At 41.8% G+C, this 24,018-nt stretch overlaps 1 protein-coding gene across 3 annotated transcripts in view; it reads left to right on the top strand.

Moving 5' to 3' along the window:
* The window catches only part of GAREM1 (GRB2 associated regulator of MAPK1 subtype 1), a 194,444-nt gene that overhangs the window by 131,641 nt on the left and 38,785 nt on the right, over positions 1–24,018 (top strand). For all 3 annotated transcript variants that reach the window (XM_027576738.2, XM_027576737.2, XM_027576736.2), the window contains exon 3: positions 20,822–20,952. In XM_027576738.2, the coding sequence (XP_027432539.1) occupies positions 20,822–20,952 (131 nt within the window). The remainder of the gene's footprint in view (positions 1–20,821; positions 20,953–24,018) is intronic.

Raw genomic sequence — 24,018 nt, 5'->3', positions numbered from 1 at the left:
CTGCGTATATTTGTATGGTTTCCCAAGGGTGGATAGCCAAAATCATGCTGCAGCGAGCATCCTTATGCATTCCCCCTAGGGCCTTGGGTGAACATTTCTTTGGGATACAGACGCAGGAATGGAACTGCTGGGGGGAGCAGTTGGGTCTTAGAAATAAGTAGAGCTAATTTGATTAAATGATGCCAGATCACTCTCCAGAGTGGCTGCCCCAGCCTCCCTCCCACCACAGTCCAGCAGGATTCCTGACCCCCATCAGGAATTTACAGTTTTGCAGTCTAAGAGGAGTGAAGTCATCGCTCTTGATTTGCATTTATTTGACTATACAGCTTCTCTTCACATGCTTGCTAGTCTTTAGGCTGTGTCCTTAGTAAATTGCCCACTTATACTGGTCCATGCTTATACTGGCACTGGTGTGCATGTGTGTGTGTGTGTGTGTGTGTGTGTGTGGTCTACAGGATTTCATTGAATAGTTTGGATGTCATCTCTCTTCATTTTTTAGGCTTTGCAAGCATCATCTGTTCCACCACCCGTCTGTCAACTTTTCCCATAATATCCTTCACTGAACAGAAATCTTTAATTTTAATGTAATTGTTGCTGTCCTTCCTTGCCCAGAGATAGTGTCAGGTAGGGATTCATTTTTATTTTTTTTCTCCATAGTGATCCTGTTTTACTAACACCAAAGACTACATTGCCTTTTCCAGTCTTTGTCATATAAAGATTTTTTCCATTTCTCTAACCCTCTCTAACTTCGTTCATTCCACACACGTTTGTATAAATTGAAATGACTCAGAAGGGCTGAGGGCATAAGCTGGCACTATGACGAGTAAGAATAACATTCACGAAAACAGTGTCAACACACTCCATCCCAGCCTTGGAAAGTTTCGGCTGGACCCTACGTGGAAATACAGTGTGATTACCGAACAAAACCTTTATTTGTTGACATTGTCTCTTTTACCTACAGGATGTCAGCCATAGCAGTCAGCACCAGTTAAGGTCCCAGTTAACTGTATCTTTCAATGATTGAGTTTATGAACTATCCCATTATTTTGGATTTATGAATTAGTGGCAGGGCATGCAAAATAAAACATGCCACCCTAAATCATTCACATCTTAAAAATTGAATCAGCATTGGAAAATTCAAACTTACATGTAAGTGAAAGAGAGAGAGAGAAAAAAAAACAGGTTTCTAAGTATTTTTCTGCCCAGTAAGCTCCCGAGTACCTGAAATGTCTGTAGCACTTTGCACACTACACTGCTTTGAACAGAGTAGTAAGTAAATAAATATGCTTGGAATTGTTAGATTATTTTGACTGATAGTTAAACCAAGGAAGGAAAATAATTCAGCCCTCATTTTTAGTTCTGTTATTGAATCTTGATAATATGAGATGGTATCAGTCATCTTACTGTTCATCAAGTGCATGCTGCTCTTTGAGAGTATTGTAAATACACGGTCTCATTCAGTCTTTGCAATAATCGCAGGAGATAGGTATTACCATCCCAGTTTTATAGGTGAGGGAACCGAAGCCCAGAGAGAGGTCCTTTCCTCAAAGTCCCAGATCTCCTAGGGGACAGGGCTGAGATTCAAACCCAGGTCTGCCTGCTCCTGGGCCGGGTTCTTCTCCACTACTCATGTTGCCTACCAGTAAGGTCGCAAAAGAAGTCTAAGTAAGATCTTGCTGAATGAACATGTGTTTATACTTATGCAAAAAGATTTGACAAGCATGTTGTACATTTCATAGCAAGCACTGCAGTTCAGACATGAACTATCCATCACACTATATGCTTTACAGTAAATTTGTAAACAAAAGCCGTAAACTTTCTAGGCATTCTTTCCTTGCCACATATATTAGCGGGTGTCCGGTTTCAGGTATTACAAGACCTGTTTGTTTTACTGATACCTGTGTTCTCCGTTACGAGCTATCAACACCTTCCTCTAGTGAATTGTTTGCATAAATTCCTGTTTGCAAGGCTAAATACCACATTTTCATCACTGTTCCTATGGACCAAGCATTAAGACAGCCAGAAGCCTCTGTAGCAACACATCCACACGGATACAAACTACTCATTTTCTGATGATTACGTATCTTATTTAATCAGTAGACTATTAGCCATGACTTTCATTCAGCGTCTCTATGGGTCCTTAAATGTTATAAATTCTTACAGTAGCCTTCTCATTTCCCTGACACTTTAAATGGTTTTGGTTTTTATTTTTGAAAAAATAAAATTCTAGAACCAGAAAACGAAAGTCAGTCCCCTTAGTACGGTTTCAGAGATCATAGTTGCTGACTCAGTCTTTACTGGGGTTGGTTTTTTTTTTGTTTTTTGTTTTTTTAATTTTCCTCAGTAATTTAGGTTTATTAACAGCCAGATCTTACATTAAGAACAAGAATTCTTTGTTTGAAATATGTCTCTGTGCCCTGACAAAGTGACTGCTCGCGGAGTACTTTTTCTCTCCAGCCTTGTTTATCCCATCAGATGTTTCTGCCAGAAGCAGCCTGTTTACATAACTGCCCTTGTGGGATGGAATATTTTACTGAGCCCAGTCCTGCACTTGCACCACAGCCTGTATAACATGGACTAGGGACAAAACCTGAAAGGCACCAGGGAATGCTCACTAAGCTAGATCTGTGGGGAATAGAAGTGGAGGCGTTTGGACAAAAAGGAAGTATTGGAAGAAGGGAGCTGAGCAGGAGTGGGGCGTTTTGCCCGCAGAGACCAGCGAAAACACAAGAGGTAGAGGGGAAACCATTTGCTGGTTCTGGAAGTATAGGACAAAGGTATGTATTACTGTTGGGAAGCATGCTCATTCATTAAACACTTCAACAAAAATGGAGCCCCCGGTCTCAGAGCATCAGCATGACTATTGCTTCTTCGTTTTTTAAGTAAGAGAAGAAGATCTGAGAAGAATGAGACTTCTCTCTCTCATAGGTCCTTTTCATTTTGCTGGAGTTTCCGTTCTTTACTGTTGTTTTGGCTGATTTCCTGGTGAGCATAGGACTCCATCCACAGTCATGGTGGTCACAAACATATTAGAGTAATTATATCTTAAGCATGAGACATTTTCATTGGAATTGCTCTTCGTTGAGCAGAGAGTTCAGGAGGCGGTTTGTCATAGAAAAGGTAGCATTTGTTATCTCTGGCTCTCTATCTTTCCCAGAACAGGAGTCTCTTACCAGGCAGCAGCATGCCACCCCAAATCCCAGTCCTCCGTATTTCTTTCTCTCATCTTCCCATCTACCTGACGGCCAGTTGTGCCACTTCTTTAACTATGTTCAGTTTAGAATACTTTTTTTTTTAAACGTAGGCTCCACACCCAGCACAGAGCCCAACGCCGGGCTCAAACTCACGACCCGGAGATCAAGACCTGAGCTGGGATCAAGAGTCGAATGCTTTACCGGCTGAGCCACCCATGCGCCCCTAGAATACTTCTTAATGGCTCATCTCTGGCGGAGTTGTTCCAGGCGCTAATACTTTTCTCCTAAACAGAAAGGAATTCAAAATAGTAGCGTGAACTCCTTTCCATTCATGACAAGTATATCTTTGTCACATCTGAGATTCATTGAGCCCTTATCATGAGCCACGTACTGTGTTAAGCTCTTTATGTTTTATCCCAATAACTGATAACTGGTTTTATTGCCCTTGTATTATAGGACCAGGAGGGAGATGGAGGTGTGAAAAGTTATAACATAACCAAAGTTGCACAGTAGGGGGGAAAGCCAGGATATCAACTCCAGAAGTTCTTGCACATAACTGTTGTGCAGAGGACGCTGTGGAGGCAAAAGGACAACCAATGAGTACATGTCAAATCGGAAGGCGCCACCCGTGTGCTGAGCCTTGAGAACAGAACGTGCCTGGATTTAGGGGTGTTACACCTTAGCTCTGCTCTTGTATCAAATGCATACCTTTCAGGAGTTGCCTTGCTATTTTTTTTTTAAATACTGAATTTTTTTAGAGCAGGTTTAGGTCCACAGCAAAATGGAGAAGAAGGTACAGAGATTTCCCACATACCTCGTGCCCCCACCCAAGGGGTGACAGTTGATGAACCTACATTAACACATCATGATCACCCCTTCTGCTGTTTACATTAGGGTTCACTCTTGATTGTACATTCTGTTTGGCAAGCGTGTCCACAATTGTGACATTATACAGAGGGATCTTTTCACTGCCCTAAAAGTCCTCTCTGCTCCTGCTCTACCTTTTCATCCTTCCCTCCCCACTGATCCCTGGAGGCCACTGATCTTCTTTCTGTCTCCATAGTTTTGCCTTTTCCAGGATGTCCTATAGTTGGAATCATACAACATGTCGTCTTCTCAGATTGGCTTCTTTCCCTTCAATCATGTGCACTTAAGGTTCCTCTGTATCATTTTATGGCTTGATTACCTTGCTTTTTAGAGCTAAAGAATTTGGTGAAAATGTATCCCTGACCTTTACAACAACAAAATTTAGGACCTATGCGATAGGTTTTGATTTTGTGTCTTTGCTAGCTTTCCCATATCCAAGTCCATGCACTAAGCCAAGGAGGGTGTCAAAATTGAGACTGCCCTCCCCACTTTGCTTTGATAAGGCTGAGTGTGCTCTACATCAGACTTTTAAGAAACCATTTGTGTTTCTGTACATGGAGTTTTAATCACTTCAGTTTGGGCTGAAAGGTTAAAAACTAAATCCCTTATAATCAAGGCACTTTTTTTCCTAATGGAAACCACAGCTTGAGCAGCTGCTTGTATTATTGTTCCCCTCTGTGGTCCCAGTGGTGTGTGGGAGTTTACTGTTAGGCTGTGGAAAAGGGAGCAAATAAGAAGCCAAGAATGGGGTCATGTTTCAATAGAGAAATAATGGTGGAATGTTAAAATCCTTGAGTGTTCCCCCCACCTCCACACACACACACTTTGGACATGCAGTTTGGCTCTCTTTTTCCTTTTCACATACTTCCATAAGCATGGGAAAGAAGCATATATCGTAGGAACTGTGGTATTGAAAACCTTTAGACCTCAGGTTTGATTCTATACAGTGTGCTTCCTATTTGCCTGTAGGTGTAAGCTACAGCATGACTCTAAAGTCTGTCTTTGTCGTGCACAGCCGTATTTTGCCTGTCTGCATTGGGGCGCTCTTCCTTTCCCTTGTCTGGGTTGAAATTGTGTTTATCTGTGTATAATGTTTTTTTCTTGTGTCAATTTCTACGTCCCATTTTCTTTGTACAATCTGTTTCCCTACCTCCCTTTCCCCTCATTTGTCTTCCCTGCTTCCCATTTTCTGTTCACCTTTTCTTCCTCACTTTTTATACTATATGATTTTAAATTCTACAAGTAAAAATTAAACCCTGGGCGTCTGGCTGGCTCGGTCAGTAGAGCACGCAACTTTTGATCTTGGGGTCATGAGTTCAAGCCCCACATTGGGCACAGAGCATACTAAAAAAATAAATAATAAAAAAATTAAAGCTTTATTTTGCTATTCTTAATTTTTTATGTAGATAAATAGATTATATTTCCCCAGAAGGATCCTACCTCAAATAAAGTTACTTTTTACTTACTGGAAGCTTGATTTTTTTTTTTTAACATAGGTTTTTTTTTTATCCTTAATAGAAGCAGCTGCTTCATCCCGTTGACGAGTACAATGCCAGAGATGAAAAAGATGAAAAAGAGTGGCTGTGTTCTCATTCCACAAAATGGGGCAAATTATCAGTGACACTGTATGCCTTCCATAACCTTAAGTTACACTTAAGTGAAGACCTGTTTTATCATTTAACCAATTGCCAAGGTCATTTTGGGGATTAAACAAAATAATCTGAAAACCCATCCAAACTCTATCAAAGAATTCACTTCATACATAAATAATAAATGATACTTCTTTCTGCTATCTTCAGGATATTTTTTTCAGTAACACACAAGGCTTCTTACCCTATTGACCTCATCCTGAAGGGGGTGGTATTGGTAGTTTGGAGAAGCAGCAAAATAAAGTTGGGCTTAGGATGACAACACGTGAGTTACCATCCTGGGTTTGCTATTGACTTGCTGTGACCAAAGGCATAGTCCTTAATCTCTGCCAACCTCCGTTTCCTCATAGGTCAAGTCTCCAGTAATCCCCGCCCCCTCATGGATCATTGAGTGAGATAACGGGTGTAAGAGAGAGAGAGAGAGAGAGAGAGAGACTGGCTGGGAAGAGGCGTCCTGAGATGGCTCGGGCCGCCTCTGGATTTTTCTCTCTCTTTCCTCTTTTGTCTTTCCACATCCTGTGTTGAGTCTCTTTCTGAAGAAGCTGGTCATTTAAGGGGCATCTGGGTGGCTCAGTTGGTTGAGCATCCATCCGGCTCTTGGTTTCAGCTCGGGTCATGATCTCAGGGTCCTGGGATCGAGCCCCACGTTGAGCCCACCTCGGGCTCTCTCTCCCTCTCCCTCTGCCCATCCCCCTGATCATGCTCTAAATATATAAATAAAATCTCAAAAAGGAAGAACCTGGTCATTTAGTATGTGATTGTCTCTTCTAATCTTTGCCAGTGCTGGCATTTAACATACTCTGGCATTCACAAGCAGGCAGGACCTACCATCCTTTATTACATTTTTGGATTGAATGTATTTGTCAGGGCAGGAGTAGGAACTCAGGATATTTCCTGACAGAAGGTTGTCAACAGTCTAGGTCTTATGTGAGCTTGCCCTTAACACTGACCTGAAAGGCTATAAACAAGAGGCCTCCCACTAAAGGTCGTTGTTTCAGCTGAGGGGAGAAATGAAGCATTCCAAGAGCCCAGACCTTCCACCTAAATTTCTTGAACACTTCCTGACCGATATTCACCCGCTTACATATGGCATCACCTACATCAGTGATGTTATAAGCCCTTGCTCAAACCACAGCCATGCCCTCCTCTCAAAAATGTAGTCTCTGGGTTAGATGAGATTTTTTATTTGAGCCAACCATTAAAAACCATTAAAAATCAGACGTGTTTCCATAAAAATCCAGATTTCCTGCTTCTGGAAATCAGCAGGTGCTAGAGCTATCAGATTACCGTCTCCACCTTTTTATCAGTTTTACCAGTTTACAAGACTTTCTGGTCATATAAGTGCTTGATTTTGAGACCCTAAAAAACCTATATTCCTCCTGCTTCTAAACACCTACTCTTCAGAGCAAGCATTTATTAAGTGTCTAGTGTAGACACAAACTGTGCTGTCAGAGGAGCAGAAGGCATGATTCCTGCTGTCAGGGTGCTTGTGGTCAACTAAGAAAACAATACAAAAACAGGTGAAGTAGGTGGGGAAGCACTGAATGCTAGACTCTGGTAATAAATATGAGTGAAAATCAGCCTGGGCTGAAGTCATCAGGGAAAACTTCATGGATGACTGGGTTTGAGCTGTTGCTTAAATTCATTCCCTCATTCAGACATCATTTATTAAGTACCTACTGTGTGTCTTGAACAGTATTGAGCACTGGGAATAAAATGGTGTTAGGCACATCCCCTGTTTTCTTTAGAGAGTTTACTAGTTAGTGTACAAACATAGACATGTAAGCAAATAAGGACAATAAAATATTGTACATGCTTGGATAAAAATCTATAGACAGATAATGAGATTACTAAAGAGTATGGTCAATTATATACCTGAAATAAGATTTTTTTTTAATAGAGTAAGTGATGAGTGAACTGATTCTGGATAAATAGAGTAGCTAAGCCAGGGAATAGAAGAGAGGCATTCCACATACCGAATTCGGTATGAGAAGAAGCATAGTTCACCATGGATGCATCTAGATGCATTTTAGCATGATGAGAAGAAAGTGAGGGCCAGATCTCGGACAGCCTGTGTATTCATTAAGAAGTTAAATTTATAGTAGATAGAGAGCCACTAAAGTCAGAGGATGGAGGGGCACACATCCCAATCCATTCTCCATTGCCTCTGTCCCAGAGGCTGACCTGTAGGGCTGAATCACCAGACTCCCCTGCTCTTTGATTTCCAGGTAAGTTCAGCCAGTGGATAGCTAGCCCCAGCAGGAGATGGGCAGGAAGACAGTGAGGTCAAGGTCTTTAATTTTCTGTCTTCCTCCCTTGAAGATCACCAGGGAACAGGAGCATCTCCCCTTCTCAAGGCGACCTTATTTAACATCACTTTCTTCTTCCAGTAACTAGTCCCTCCCCTAGTCCCGGCATGCTATGGTGGTACTTTTCTGCTGCTATTCCTAGGTTATCACTGTGCTTCCCCGGCAGCCCACCCACACCCTTAGCAATAGTCTCATTGTAAATCTATCCTCTGCAAATCATCCTCACTTAAAATATGATTAGATTTTAATTTTAAGCAGTAGCATAAGGAATAGTTTCCTAGAATGGAAGTCAGGGGGCAAAGCAATCCACTAGAAGATTAGCCAAAGTGAGAGATGATGCAGTTGGGAATTTACAGTAGTGGTGGAAATAGAAAGGAATTGATTGATAACAGGAAGGGAAGGAAGTTGAATTAACACCAGATAGATGTAAGAGATTAGGGAGAGGGAGGAGTCGAGGATGACCACCCAGGGTTCTCACTTGGGTGGCTGCTTGGTTCAAGAAGTAAAAAGATCAGTTCGGTTTTGCGTCTGTCAATTTTTAGAGCTTTGTGGGAGAGCTGTTGGAGATAACACAGCAGGTATGGGGTGGGATTGATGTGGAATTCGGGTGAGGTCTGGCTAGAGGGAAGGTTGGTGTGTTGTCAGCCTTTAGGTGGTCCTTGGAACCAGAATGATAGAGGGGTTCCCCCAGGAGAACTTGAGAGAGTAGGAGAAGAAGGAGAAGAAGGGAGGAAGATGGTCATGCACAGAATTTAGAATGGCACTAAAAGTACCCATAGTTTTGCAGAGACTAAGAAGAAAGCTTGAACAAAGGCAGAGAGGGAGAGAATGAGTATTGATTGCACAGGTGGTGGGGGAAACGCTTGCAGAAGCAGAGTGGAGTGAGTTTATGGAAAGACTTGAAAACTAAGGCAGAAGAGCCTGATTGGGGCTAGAAAGTGAAGGGCTGTTATAGGTTTATTTACTTTAGAAGGTAGCACTGAACACTTGAGTGCGATGAAATCCATTCAGGTTGTGTTTTAAGATGATCCTCGAAGGGCAGAAATTAGAATAGGCTTAACACCTGAAGCTATAATACCAGTATGAAGTGATGAGGATCGAAGCCAGAAGAGTGGCAGGGAGTGCTGAGGGCAGAGTGATTGCAAGGGTCCAAAGGGTGAGAGTTAGGGGAAAATGAATACAGGAGAAGAAAGATGAAGACGACCCCAAGATTTCCACATTAACTCGTCAGCAGCCACGTTCAAATCTAAGATCCTTATAGGTTCCATCATGTTTACGATAATTGTGCCCCCGAAAATTTCTGATAATTCTGAAGAAGCAACTGGCCAATTAGATACAATGGAAAATGCGATTTTCCCATTTTCAAAAAAATAAGGAAACCATTTGCACGGTGTGAAATAGAATGATGCCATTTTGAATCCAGGTCTAATTAAGTTCAAGGATGGAGTTTCAGAGTTGAAACTAATGGTCTGACTACTTCGTGTTGTATAATCTTAAGAGGAAAAATAAATAAAAATACCCACAGGCAATTTATGGTGAAACTCACCATATTTTGGCTAATGATTTCTTTCTGTTCTTTATCTTTAATTCCTGTTCTCTGTGGTTATGTTTTGAGCCTTTGGGTTCATGTTTGTTCTTTACCTTCCTTTTCCCCCAGTTCCTTTTCTACTCTCACCTCCCTAAAACCTCATAATTTTAGGAACTAACTAGAAACAATGTAGGATTGGATTTTAGAATGGGAAATGCTGCATTGTAGTATTTCAAGTTTGTGTTATTTTTTTTAATTATGCTCAAGATTAAGGGAAATTTCTAAAATTGGTAATAAGAGAAAGAACAGAAAATTCACAGAATATGAAATATAAATCACTTAATTATCATAAAAATGAGATCCACCTTTATAATAAGAAAAATGCAATTAAAATTCCAATAAAATACTGTTTCTCACCCATCCAGTTGGCAATGATAAAAAATTTGGCAATAAAGTCTTCGGAAAGGTGGGAGGAACCACACTGTTGGTGGGAATATAAGTGAGCACAATCTCTATGAAGGTTAGTTCCATAGTATCTGTCAAAAATTAAAATGCACTTACCCTTTGGCCCAAAGATTCCACATTTAGGCATTTTCCCAATATACTTGGATTAAGCATGCAATGCCCTTGGTACGAGGATGTGAACTTCAGCATCCCTGGCTGCAAAAGATTGAAATCAATCTGAATACCCATCAGTAGGGGACTAGTTAAATTAGTGATGGTATTTGCACGGGGTCCAGCTCTTAGAATGAGACAGATTCTCGTATGGAATAATGACATAACTGTGCAGAATGCTACCAGTTGTTTTGAAAAGAGTGGCATTGTGTGTGTAGAGAGATTGTATCAGATACTCTCTCTGGATGGATGTACAAGAGAATGATGGCCCTGCCTCTGCAAAGAGATCTGAGGATAATATTGGAAAGGAGACTCTGTTTTCACCCTCTACCCTCAGGTACTGTGTGAATTTTTTGGCAGTTGCATATATTAAGTAATCTTTAAATCTCTTCCCCTTACTCCAGAAAAGGGAAGCGAAGTTGTTCACGAACACTGACAGTTTTGGTAGAGGGTTTAGGTAAATGAGTTTTCATACATTGTTGGTGGAAGTAACCATTTGCTTAAAGCTTTTAAAGGACAATTTTTGGTTGGTGCAATTCAAAATAACAAGATGCGTATCTTTTACCTGGCAATCCTACTTCTACATTTCAATCCTCTGGAAACTCCAGCCTACATGTGTAAGTAAAGATAAAAAATACAAGAGTAAGTCTAGAGTTAAAGCTTGAGTATAAGTGCAGATTCCTGCCCAGGTTTATTTGCTTCTTGAAAAATGGCAACTGGTTTATTATTTCTATCACTTGAGAAGTGTTCCTTTCTTCATATTTGGAAATGGCCCACTGGTTTTAAAGTCCAGTTATTTGAACCATTTAGATTATATTTCATTCTCACAACGGACCTGAAAGCTTTTAACGTAATGTTGGTGGCCTGTGTCTGAAAGAGGTAAGAGAAGAATGTGTGCTCTCATTCATTATTTAATAAGCACCTACTGTATGCCATGTGTGGGGCAGTGCTGGGCATGCCACACTGAATAACACAGACATGGTCGTGGCATTTCAACATTCTGGTTTCCTTTTTCTGCTCATTTCAGCTATTCTAAGGTTGCTTTGGCCTTCTGGTGCCATTTTTGTTGCTTTTGCTTTGTTTTCTGCCTTATCATTTTGCACCGATGTATGCAATGTTTTTCTGCTCCCAGAATGAGGGAAATGCCAGTAGAGTGTTATCGTTCTCTTAAGTTATGGGTCCACAGATGGGTACTAGAGAGGCCTCAGCTCTCATTCCGTTTCTTTTTATTTGCACACATAAAGTGGGCCACTGTGCTAAAGGGGTGGTGAACAGTAAAACCTGAGCTGTAAAAGAAGATTTACCACACAGGCCATGCTCGTTACCAGCAATGATGGGGACCCGGGAAGCACGAATCACAGGGAGCCCCATCTTTGCCAGTGGCATGGAAATTATTTCCCACTGATTATTGACCATAACTTCCCAGCCAGTAACAAACACGACAGACCTGAATTGGGCCACCTCTAACTTTCCCTGTTATTTCTACATGTCTCAGCATTATTGCTGTCTCTTCTTAATTAGTGTGTTTCCATTTTCATTTCCGACAACTGACCTTTTCCCCTCCAAGTAAAGGAGAAGGTGTCTAGCCTCTATAGCATCCTACAGGTGCCTGAAATGCAGATGCCTGCAGGAGGACTCCGGGCCTCAGCCATGCTGCACGCCTCATCCGTTCTGAGGTCAGTCACTGATTATCTTGAGGGACACACCCACAGAAATGGATATTTTCTGGATGACAGCTATTTCTTGTCAACCTACTAATTATGCAGTATAATTTTAAAACACATCATGAAAGCGGTGCAGTTAGTACCAATCTTGGCTTTTTAAATATTATCATAGGGGCTCTTGGGTGGCTCAGCCGGTTGGGCGTCTGCCTGCAGCTTGGGTCATGATCCCGGGGTCCTGGGATCGAGCCCCGCGTCAGGCTCCTTGCTTAGCGGGGAGCCTGCTTCTCCCTCTCCCACTCGCCCTGCTTGTGTTCCCTCTCTCGCTGTGTCTCTGTCAAATAAATAAATAAAATATTTAAAAATAAATAAATAAATATTATCGTAAATATAGGTAAGCTGTAATTGATGGGCGCATGTCATTGGTGTTGAGTTAGTTCCCGCAAGTTTCTGGGTTCTGCAGACAGAACGGTTCTCAAAATGGAGACATTTTCTGAAATCATCAACGCTGTTGAAAAACAATGCAGTTTCCTCCCTCTCCAAGACCCGAGTTTGACAGTAACATCTCAGAACAGATGTTTCGATGATCTCCAAATGTTTTTATTTGGTGGCACAAAGACTCTGTTATTCATGAAACGGTCTGTTAAAAAATTAGTTCCTTCGTGTGGGGGTTGTGGGAATATGTGCTATGTAAATCGATCTCACATTTTGGCAGGGAACTGGCTCTTCACTCTTTAGATGGGCTCCAGGCTTGGACTCCGATGGGCCACAACAGTCACAGGGAGTATAGTAACGCAAGAGCTCAGCATCTTTCCCAGAGTACTTAAAGTTGACTCATCTGCGAGCGTCATATTCTTTTGTAAAAGAACAGAAGCTAAGTAAAAATTTGTAGAAAATTGGTCTTATAAAAGACAATGAGAGAATGTAGCCACTCGTGTTTGCTTGTCATTTGGACTATTCCAATATGATCCACTTCTGCAGCTTACACGTTTTCTTTTCTTTCTTTTTTTTTTTTTTAAGATTTTATTTATTTGGACACAGAGAGAGACAGCGAGAGAGGGAACACAAGCAGGGGGAGTGGAAGAGGGAGAAGCAGGCTCCCCGCCGAGCAGGGAGCCCTATGCGGGGGCTCAATCCCAGGACCCCGGGATCATGACCCGAGCTGAAGGCAGACGCTCAACGACTGAGCCACCCAGGCGCCCCTACACTTTTTCATTGTAGACCATCCTAAGATAAACATGGGTCAGCTACGGACGTGTACCCTACAAGGCACCTTACAAGAGACCTCAGTGTAACTATTTAAGAGTGTTGGGATAGAAGGAACTGGTCATTGTCAGTCTGATGTCCCGTCGTCCTCTTGCCACTCCCCTGATCCATACTTTCCACTCCTTCCAGCGGGACGGAGGTCAGCGAAGTGTGCGGCCCACGGTCCAGATCTGACTGCTGCCCGTTTTCGCACATAAAGTTTGGTTGGGACACAGCTGCTCCGGTTTGGTTTCCGTATTGTCTCTGGCTGCTTTCAGGAGACGTCGCCGAAGTTGCAACTGAGACCATTTAGCACATGAAACCTAAAATATTTACAGAACAAGTTTGCCAACCCCCGCTGTAGGAAGTTGCATATATACCGTGACCCATTGTTTAGAACATTACATTACGATAGTTGGTATATGTAGGGGGTGCCTGGCAGGCTCAGTTGGTGGAACATGTGACTCGATCTTGGGGTTGTAAGTTCGAGCCTCACATTGGGGGTAGAGATGACTTAAAAATAAAATCATGAAAAAAAAGATCTTTGATATATTTAGATTTCGAAGGCGTTTGTAGGATGTAAGAAATGTAAAATAATAATTTGGTTTTAGATTGTCAAACGGAGGACTAGAACAATGTTTAAAATAATAATGTACATACACAAAGAAACATATAAACTAAAATCTTCCAGGACAGTCTGAAGGAATTAATGGAAGAGAGGAAAGGGATGTTAACTGACTGTTGGATGTCCAACGAACAGTTAAAACAATGAAAGGAATCTATTTTTCTAAGGTACAGTGTGTTCAAATGTTAAAACATTTGGTCATATTTAGCTGTTACTTTATTTTTATTCTTTTTCTTTCATCTGTGTATGTTAATCAGTCTCAGAATAGTTTCTTGTAAGTACTCCCATGTGTATGTGATTTCAGGTCTTTCTGTTCAACATAGGTGGCAAACACCGGTGAGACTAGAAGTTTAGAATTTATTCGGCTGAGGGGCGCCTTGGGTGGCTCAGTCTGTTGAGCATCCACCTCTTGGTTTCGGCTCAGGGTAGTGAGATCGAGCCCCAAGTGGGGCTCTGCGCTCAGCGGGAGCCTGCTTGAAATGTTCTCCCTCTGCCCCTCTCCCTGCTCTCTCTCTCTCTCTCTCTCTCAGATAAATAAATAAAATCTTTAAAAAAAATTATTCAGCTGAATATTGACACAACAACCATACCAAAGATGATTATTCATTTGGTCCATAAGCCAAAATAAATCCGAGGCTGCTACTAGTATAAGATCACAAACACAAGAGAAAAAGAACTAAAGAATTGCTTAAAGGTCAAGCCCCCAAATTGGGAGAGTAGAAAAATGGTGTTAAAGGGACAGACATAGTTATATCAGGAATCCCAGGCTCTATTTTATGAACCACATTATCAGCAGACATGACAAACAGGGCAAGGAAAACAAAGGATGAGAGTTCTAAAGCTCTTATTTCATGAGAGGAAGCATCCTGTTTTGTCAGGAGATACGTTCTTTTTTCTCCCCTGAGGGGACTCTGTCACCCGAGAAAGGACTTGAACAGTAGCTGTGATCGCAGTTTGAAGGGAATGCAGAGATGTTCAGGACCCACACTATCTACCACAGCAACTCCTAGCCACATGCGGCTGCTGAGTGCCTGCAGCTGGGCTGGTGTGAACGGAGGGGTGCCGCCGTGGAACACATACCCAGGATTTTCAGGACTTAATGCAAGAAATAATAATAACAATAAAAACTTAATGCAAATAAAGAAGGTAAAATATCTCATTAACGATTCTCTTGTTTTAGATGTATTGGTTTAAGTAAAACATGATTAAAATTAATTTCACCTCTTACTACTTTTTTTACGTGGCTACTAGAAAATACGGGATCGCGTATGTGGTTCATGCTGTATTTCGGTTAGGCAGCACTAATTCTAAGACAAGTGAGGGTGCAGTAGCACACAGTTGGCCTACGAATGCATTTCCAAAGGGACGGAATGGAATTTAGCAAAGGTGTATGTGCTTTCAGGTAATCTCTTAGCTCAGAGATTGAACATCTGCAGACCACTTAATGACTATTTGGCATCATGCAGATCCCCCTGTCCTATTAGGAAAATTGTTCTAAAATACTGATCACAAAATTTAAAACAAAGTATTTCATACTTATGGAAAGACGATATCACTGGTAGGTTTTCATAAACTATACCTGGTTTAATGATAGTTTGAATTATGTTCGGGTTCCAGATCGACCATTTCTTTTCTTATTCTTGTAACAGATTATTACAGAAATTGGAAATGTTGGGCAAAAATTGGTGTCTCTGTCAGATGATTCTGGACATTCTAACCAAGTGGACCTCTAAATTTGAATTCTTACTGAAAACTACTTTTGTGTTCCTGTATATCAAATTCCAATGCTCAAACATTGTCTGTTTCATCCTGGAAGATAACTTCAATGACTTATCTAATCTAATCTATTTTATTGGTCCCTAAAAAGTACTATTTGAGGTTCTGTGCATGATTCAGATAATGATTTTTAAGTAGACCAACAACACACCATTGCTTCCTTTCTCTGATGAGTGAAAACATTCAGCTAATGTTCAGAAACAGGCAAACCTTGTATATAGTCATGCAGTTCACCTTTTATTTATAACTTTGAAAACCTGCAGTTAGTAATGTGTTGCTTCATTGTTTGCTAGTCCTGGGACGGACCAAAGTAATTTTCTGTCTTTTGTTCAGTGAACATTTATTAAGTACCTATTGCGTGTGAGTGAGGTTGAGACGTGTTGAATTTGGTGCTAATGAGACTCACAGGTATAAATATCCAGTAGACTCTTAGACATATGTCTCTAGAAGTTAAAAGAAATTTAGACATCAGATATGTTTATTACATATATATATATATATATATACACACAGCCATTTGCACAAGAAATATCCAACTGTTTAACTTTGCCAATCTTCAAAGAAATGCAGATTACAGGCAAGAGATGCTTTTTTAGTACCCAGTGAATTATCTAACTTAAAGAATACTTATTGCAGGGGCACCTGAGTGGTGCAGTTGGTTAAGTGTCTGACTCTTGCTTTCGGCTCAGGTCATGACTGCAGGGTCATGAGATCAAGCCCCACTTCGGGCTCCAATCTCAGAGAGGAGACTGCTAAAGTTTCTCTCTCCCTCTCCCTCTGCCCCTCCTCACACTCACTCGTGTGTGCGTGCGCTCGCTCTCTCTCTCTTTCTCTCTCTCAAAAATAAATCTTTAAGAAAAAAAAAAGAATACTCAGTGCTGGCAAGATTGTGGTCCAACTAAGATGCACATGTAAGAAATATAAATTGGCTACTGGTGGAAATATAAATTAGTCTAGGTATTTTGGAAAGCAGGATAGCCAGGCATGTTAAACAAAAAGAATTGTGTGGTGCCCTTTGCTTTAGTAATCCTGCACTAGAAAATTTATCCCACAAAAGCAAGCCAAAAAAGAGAAGAGAAAATCTCTGTGCATCTTGAGAACAGGAAAGGGAGCTGAGGGTTGCTAAATGGTTAGTTGTACTAAGTACTGAAAATCCTCTCCGCCAAGCCTTGCTGCAGCCCTTTGAAGTGTCCCCACTTTACGGGTGAGGAAACAAAGCTCAGATGGATTAGTCATTTGTCGGTGGCGGAGTTTGCACTTAGTAGCCTAACTCATACGCACTGAAGAGAGAACAGAAAAATAGTTAAATCCAATTCTGAAATGTGATGCAAATTTTCTAAGTGTAGTCGTGTGGGGGGATGTCGGAAAATATAGGGAGGAACGGAGATGAAACTGGAGATACTCCATAATTATTAAGAATTTGTACAAGGACTAAGTAGAAAGAGACAATGAAAGTTTGATTTATTATAGAGGCAGAATCTGTTTAAGCAGTACTGATATTGCTGTAATTTCTTAAAAACTCTGTTGTTTTTTTGTGAAAAGAGTATAATCTAACATATTTTGACTATATTTGCGAATGTTTTATTCATACCCCTCCGTATCTCTAAACGTATATGACCTGTTACATCGTATCTGGTGCATTCTCCACGTTGTCCTCATCGCCCTCCCCTTAACTCCTGAACACTCTCCCTTCAGGGTCCATCACCAACAAAATCCCCATGTCGTTAAACTCTTCTCTGAAATTACTTTTATCTTGTTAAACCCTAACCTGGGTATGCCCTGAAAACACCACTTCCCTGAAGCCCTCTCAGGTGGCCGCTCCATTTGTTGCCCCAAAGTTGAAGAGCTGGGTTCTTCATTGCTCCCTTGACCATTCCACTCCTCCCCTCCCTAGAAATTCTCGGCTTTAATCTCGTGTCCTCAGACTCTTGCCCGCTACCCCATCGTTGCTCCTGATCTAGGATCCCTCCCCCATTTCTCCATAATTTTCACTCCGGGCTCACTGCCCTTCTTTCCAGCATTCCTTCTCTCTTCATTCTTGGGGATTTCAATGCATACATATGCGATCCTTCTAATACCCCTGGCCTTTTAGATTCTGTAGCTTCTCGTCACCTCAACCTTTACCTCCCACGGTTGCCCCCTAGACTGCGTCCTCACCAACCACTGCATGCTTCCATTCTCTCAAAGTGCATGCCTTCCTCACTGACCACTCCTCTGCTTGGCTCTTGAGCTCCCTCGCTCCCGAAATTCGACTCCATCAGAACCCACTATCCATTGATTCCGCTACTTTTCACCCTCATCCCTCCCTCCCACGCTGTTAGGTCCAGCTCAGGCTCCCCAGACAGACATTATATTCGCTCGCTTGCATACATCCTGGCTCCTCTGCCCTCCTTCATGTCTCATCCTCATTTGGCAGTTTTACAATCCTGGCTGAATCCAGATCTCTGCCCACTTTGTGCCAGCCCCTGTGCGTCGCACTTTGGCTGGAGAAAAACGTAGAACCGTACCGTTCGGTTTCACTTTTAATTCATGACCGTGAAACTCAAGTGGGAACTTAGGGCTGTCCAGCAGTCATGATGTGTCATTCACGCTCAGTGGACCTTTTTATGGCCTTCTCCTCTTCCCTTAGCACTCCCACAGCTCATTTCTCAATCGTACTCTCAGTGGATGCCTTTCTTCCAACTTTTGCTGGAAATATTAAAGCAATAAGAGGGAGCTCCCACCGGCTCCCGCGGAGCTGTCACACGGGAGCTCCTGCTGAGGACCAGCCCCTCCACTCCCCTGTCCCCTCTGCCTACCTACCCAGGGACATGCTCCAATAATTCCACCCTCCTAGGCTTGTCCCTCCGTTGGTCATTCCCATATTAAGGAAACCAGAAGCACCTCCTCGGGCCTGTTCCATGTGCTCCCTCAGCTACCACGCCGCGTCTCTTCTCCCCCTTCATAGCCAAACTCCCCAGATGTCACCTGCTGTCCGTTCTTCCTATTCCCACTCCTCCCTTCTCAGTCTCTCCTAAATCCAGCTCAGGCAGGCTTGACCCCACCTGCTCACTGCTCCTGTTGAAGTCCCCACTTAAATACAAGTTGCTAAACCCGACAGTTGTCAGCTTTCATTTCAGAGCTCCTTGAAGTGCTCGAATCACTGGCTTCTAGAATGCACCCCTTCCGGATTTGCCTCTCACTACCACCCCCCCCCCCTCCAGCCAGTCCTTCAGAGTCTCCTGGGACTCAAACCTTAGACCTCTTCTCTGTCTACACTGAAGCCCATGCTCTTTCATCAGTAAGTGCCATGGCTTTAAAGATCATCTGTGTGCTGATGACTCCTAGATTTATTATCCAGCCCAACTTCTCCCTGAGCTCCACATGTATATGTTCATCTAAGAGCTTTTGGAATATCTTTATTGAATGCCTAGTAGACGTCTCAGACTGAACTGATCCAACCCCCACCCCTCCAAGCCTGCTTCCTTCAGCTGCTCAGGCTAAATTCCTAACACTTTCTCACCTTTTCCAAACCCCTGCCATCTCACACCTGGCTGACTGCAGGGGCCTCCTCACTGCTCTCTGCCCCTACACCTTGCACCTTCACACTGTGTTCTCAAAACAACAACCAGAGTGGTCCTTCTATAACGTTGGTTAGATCACTTCTTCACACATACCCCCCAGTGGCTCTCAGATAAAGAGCTACAAGTCTTCAAAGCTGTACGTAGTCTGACCACCTGTTATTTCTCAGACTTTACTTCTCTCCCCTCTTCCCTTTTACTTACCCCACTCCAGCCAACACTGGTAGCATGCCAAGGGGGCAGCTACCCACCGACCTCCAGCTCTTTGCCTAGACTATTGCCTATGATTAGAATTCTGAGAACACGGGCGCCTGGGTGGCTCAGATGGTTAAGCGTCTGCCTTCGGCTCAGGTCATGATCCCAGGGTCCTGGGATCAAGTCCCACATCGGGCTCCCTGCTGGGAGCCTTGGGAGCCTGCTTCTCCCTCTGCCTCTCTCTGTCTCTCTCTCTCATGAATAAATAAATAAATAAAATCTTAAAAAAAAAAAGAATTCTGAGAACACACCTCCCTGCACTCTCTGTCCCCCTCTCCCAGCCGTATTAACAATATTTCTCACCCCCTGACCTATTATATACCCTAGTCATTTATTGTATTCATCATTGTCTCCTGCTACAATGTAAGATTCAGGAGGATAGAGATCTTTATCTGGCCTATTTATTGACTTCTCCCCAGCATCTAGGATAATGCCTCCACCTAATAGATGCTAAAAAAAAGTCCTGAGAATATGAATGAAAGTTCTCCTATTTCCTCCTGATGCCCCACAGACACATGCTGAGAGATCTGCCTCATTATAGCTTTTAATTCCTTTTCGAGTTTCTCAAGTGTTAGATTGTAAACAGCATTCAGAAAAATGACTACCAAGAAACACTGTGTCTTCGCCCTGAGTACATACGGTCTTTTATTCTAAACTGAAAACAACAACTCCAGAATGGAGCACAAGTGTCATCAATATTGAAAGTATATAAACAACAATAGATCCTTGACATTTTTAGGAATATGTTCAAAGTTCTTCGCAAATCCCCCAAATTATGGATACCATGATGGTATATTCTTCCCATGAACTTCATACAGAGCAATAAAAAGGAAAGAAGGAAGCCACATGTGGCTCCAGATGCCACCTGGCTCGTCGCCAGGCTCACTCACTGGATGGAGGCTCACCCTCTGGCCCAGCGCCGCTCTGCTCAGTCTTCACACTTGTGCGGCAGCAGCACCACAAATTACCGCGGCTCACGAGCCCTCAGCATCGCCCACACACTGTTAAAAACCAAGGATATCAATTCTGTGAGAGCCAAAGGTCCGCAGTACTATTTTGTCCTACCTGCAAGACTTTTAAACACTAATTTTTTGAAAAATCAGCTCCCCCAGGTCGCTCGGCCTTCGTTTTAGAATATCACATGTGTGGGTGTTAATTACAACTCAGTGACAAGGTTATTCCTGTGAAACACAAAATGAGCAATCATTTGTAACCGAGTAAATTTTCACTTTGAGACCAAATGACGGATAAGCGTCCATTTGGTTTGATTTTGGTCATCGGGTAACAAAACTCTCGATGTGAACAAAAAATGAAAAAGAAAAAATAACGTGTTTGTTTTCATCTGTAAGCTGATTTTTCGCTATGGATTCTAGTTTGAAGGAAACCTTCTGCCATGGTAACTTTTTCCCCCCCAATGATAATGATCAGAAACCTTTGACAAAGAAGAGTGGGCGTAAGGAAAGGGGGATGCTGTCGCCACAGTGACAGCCGGCCAGCATAAACGTCTCACATCTCTTCCGTTTATCGTGTATTTTAGGGCAATTCAAGCTGCTGGAACAAGACCGAGATATAAAGGAGCCTGTGCAATATTTCAACAGTGTGGAGGAGGTGGCCAAAGCATTTCCTGAGCGCGTGTACGTCATGGAGGAAATAACATTCAACGTGAAGGTAGCTCTAGAAGAACCAAATATTTATCCTCACTGAAATAATTTAACTTTCAGGTCATTATGTACACAGTACGTTCCCCTCTGTGCCTCGTAGGAGAGTTCTGTCCTCCTAATGGGTTCGTGTCAGTGGCCAAAACTGGTCTTTTTAAGAACCGCATGAGCTGTAGCTGACCTGACTCTCCAACAGGTTACGATGTTAACATTATCTCTTGCTAGAACAACTGTCAAGGCAGATCAAAAGGGTCTTTTTTTTTTTTAATTTGGACTTTATTCTCTAATATGTAACAGTTGTTTGGCCAGCTCCTCTGTGGGGCTGGATGCTCCGCTTGTGGGAGCAAAAGCAAAAGGCTTATGACACAACTAATACTGCACACTTAAAGAAAAAGAGAGAAACTTTCAGAGTACGCCCTGACACCGGCTTATATTCATTCCATTCTCTGCAGACTGTCTCTGTCGGTGCACACAGAGAAAACTGATGTGTAGGATGTTGCCCAGTAGGTATTTATCGATCTTGGTTCATCAGAGAAAAGCCGAATAGTGTTTACTGTGCTGTGTTCGTTTTGCATTCTTAAAGGGACAGTTCTGTCCCCGGCTACATAGTGAGCGAGCTCCTTTGACTAGATCTGCTGTTAACCAGGGAAAGCAGTGTCACTGAGGCCCAACCTCTTTGCCTGAACCCACTGTGTTTTCTTCAGCAACACCCACAGCTATGCTACAACATTCTCGAAAGTGTTCGCATTGAAAGCATTAACCTCATTTCAGCAGGAAGTCCAACTAAGTCACATTCTCTAAACATTTCAATATTTGGGGAGCAGGATGCCTGTTCGTTAGCAATTCACTCTATATGAAAAACAGACTGGGGTATCTTAGTCCAAGAATGTAACAGTGTCTTTGTGGATGAGTCACTCCACCCACACTCCTCAGGAAAGGGGGAAAATGCCCAAGACAGCCTCTTTACTGGAGCAGTGGTCCTGCCCATTTGATCGGCTAAGCCAAGTCATCCTTCTAGTTCTAAAATACAGCTGCTATCGGGGCGCGTGGGAGGCTCAGATGGTTAAGCGTCTGCCTTGGGCTCAGGTCATGGTCCCAGGGTCCTGGGATCGAGCCCCGCCTCGGGGGGAAGCCTGCTTCTCCCTCTCCCTCTACTGTTCCCCCTACTTGTGCTCTCTCGCTCTCGCTGTCAAAAAATTAAAAATTAAAAAAAATAAAATACAGCTGCTGTAGTCTACTTTCTTTGGTTTTATTAGTAAAATGGGTAAATTTTGTGTCCTGTTAAATTCTTTACTAGCTAAATTATGCTGGTATTCAAAAATATTTATAACTTTAAGGTCCTTCAGTAACTTAGTCTCTGAGTCCTCAAGACAACTTGAACTTACCTTGAAGATCTGTGAAAACATGTTCATTTTTAAACATACCAAGATTCGTTGGTCAGAAGTTCATCAAATCCTATTTGATTCTTGTCTTGATAGGATTTAAATCTTTCCTTAAAGCTTCTATTTAAAATTTCCTAAATGGAAAAAAAAAATTGTCTACAAAGAAAGTTCATACTTTAAAACCTTGCATTTGCTGATAAATCGTGAGAAATCAAGCATAAAAATTTATGATTTTTTAAGATTTTGTCAAGTATTAAAATTTTAAGTCTTTTGTGGCATGTAGTACTTGTAAAAGATTTTTTTAAATGCCTCTAGCACCTGTTTTGTGTGTGTGTGAATTTGTATGAAATCAGCAATGATTGAAAGAATAATACTGAAATCAATAGTTTGATGGTTTGTTTGTTTTTTCCAGAATACCAGGATTGACTCAGTGTACTCAAACATAGGTAATAGAGATGCCATTTAAAAACTCAGCACAGGAATGTGAATGTATTTAACACTGCTGACCTGTATACTTAAAAATGGTTAAGATGATAAATTTTATGTTATGTTTACATTAGCACAATTTTTCTAAAAAAGCCAAAAAAAAATTTCAAAGGCACAGACAAATGGGTAACTGTATGGACTATAAGTTTACAGCATCCACAGAGCTGACTGGACTTGGGTTGAGTTCCTGTGCTATGCATACATAAATATTTAATACCTCTCGTCTATTACTTACAAAGTTTTAAGATGCTATCACATCCATCCGGCATTAATCATTAAGACATCGTTCAATTATATTCAAAGAAGAATTGATCAAGGAACCTCAGGAAATTTGCACAAAGAAATACACAAAAGTCTGTGTGCCTAGTGAATAAATACCCAAGTAAATAAATAAACCAAGGAGGTTTATGGAAAAGATGTCTGGGTACTACCTGGACCACCCTCCACCCCCAAAACACAGTGTTGGAAGTCATGGTCTGTAAGAATTGATCATAATGTGCATGGGTGCAGTACTTAATGGGAGAGCTAAGTGGTATGCTTGGTTACTACTTTGCCTGGAGAGGAAGAAAAAAAATAAAAACTAGTACAACAGGGGCACCTGGCTGGCTCAGTTGGTAGAGCATGCGACAGTTCAAGGCCCATGTTGGTCGTAGAGCTTACTTAAAAAAACACAACAGTACCATATTCTCACAAATATAGCTATTATAAATAGTATTAAATAGATAGTGTTAAATATTATATAAATAGAGATATTATCCAGAAAGCAATTTTTTAAGTGATAGCAGAACTCAGATCTCCTTGCAAAACTTCACCCTCTACTCCATTTCAAATAGAGCATAAATTAGACCAAGAGGATAAACAACTGAAGAAACGACTTGCAGTTAAGAATTGGCAGCTAACAGGCATCTTGGGAGTCAAAAGGCACAATTATTAATTGAAATAAAGAAAAATATATATATATATATATTAGAGAGTCATATATACTTACAAGAACAAATAGAAACGAAACATAGTAATGCTGTGGAGTAGAACAGAGGTGTTGAAAGATTGGGAACTCTTTAGTGGTTGTTACTTCCAAGACTGTAGCAGAATTTTATCTAAAATTTAAATGGATAGGTTTAGTACTGTTCACAAATTTATTTAAAATTAAGCCATTCCTGGGGCATCTGGCTGGCTCAGTTGGTGGAGTGTGCGACTCTTGATCGTGG

Source organism: Zalophus californianus, chromosome 14 (genome assembly GCF_009762305.2).
Source record: "Zalophus californianus isolate mZalCal1 chromosome 14, mZalCal1.pri.v2, whole genome shotgun sequence".
In the NCBI taxonomy this organism is placed as follows: domain Eukaryota; kingdom Metazoa; phylum Chordata; class Mammalia; order Carnivora; family Otariidae; genus Zalophus; species Zalophus californianus.
The sequence above is the reverse complement of the archived record's forward strand: the minus strand, read 5'-3'. Positions and strand labels throughout refer to the sequence as shown.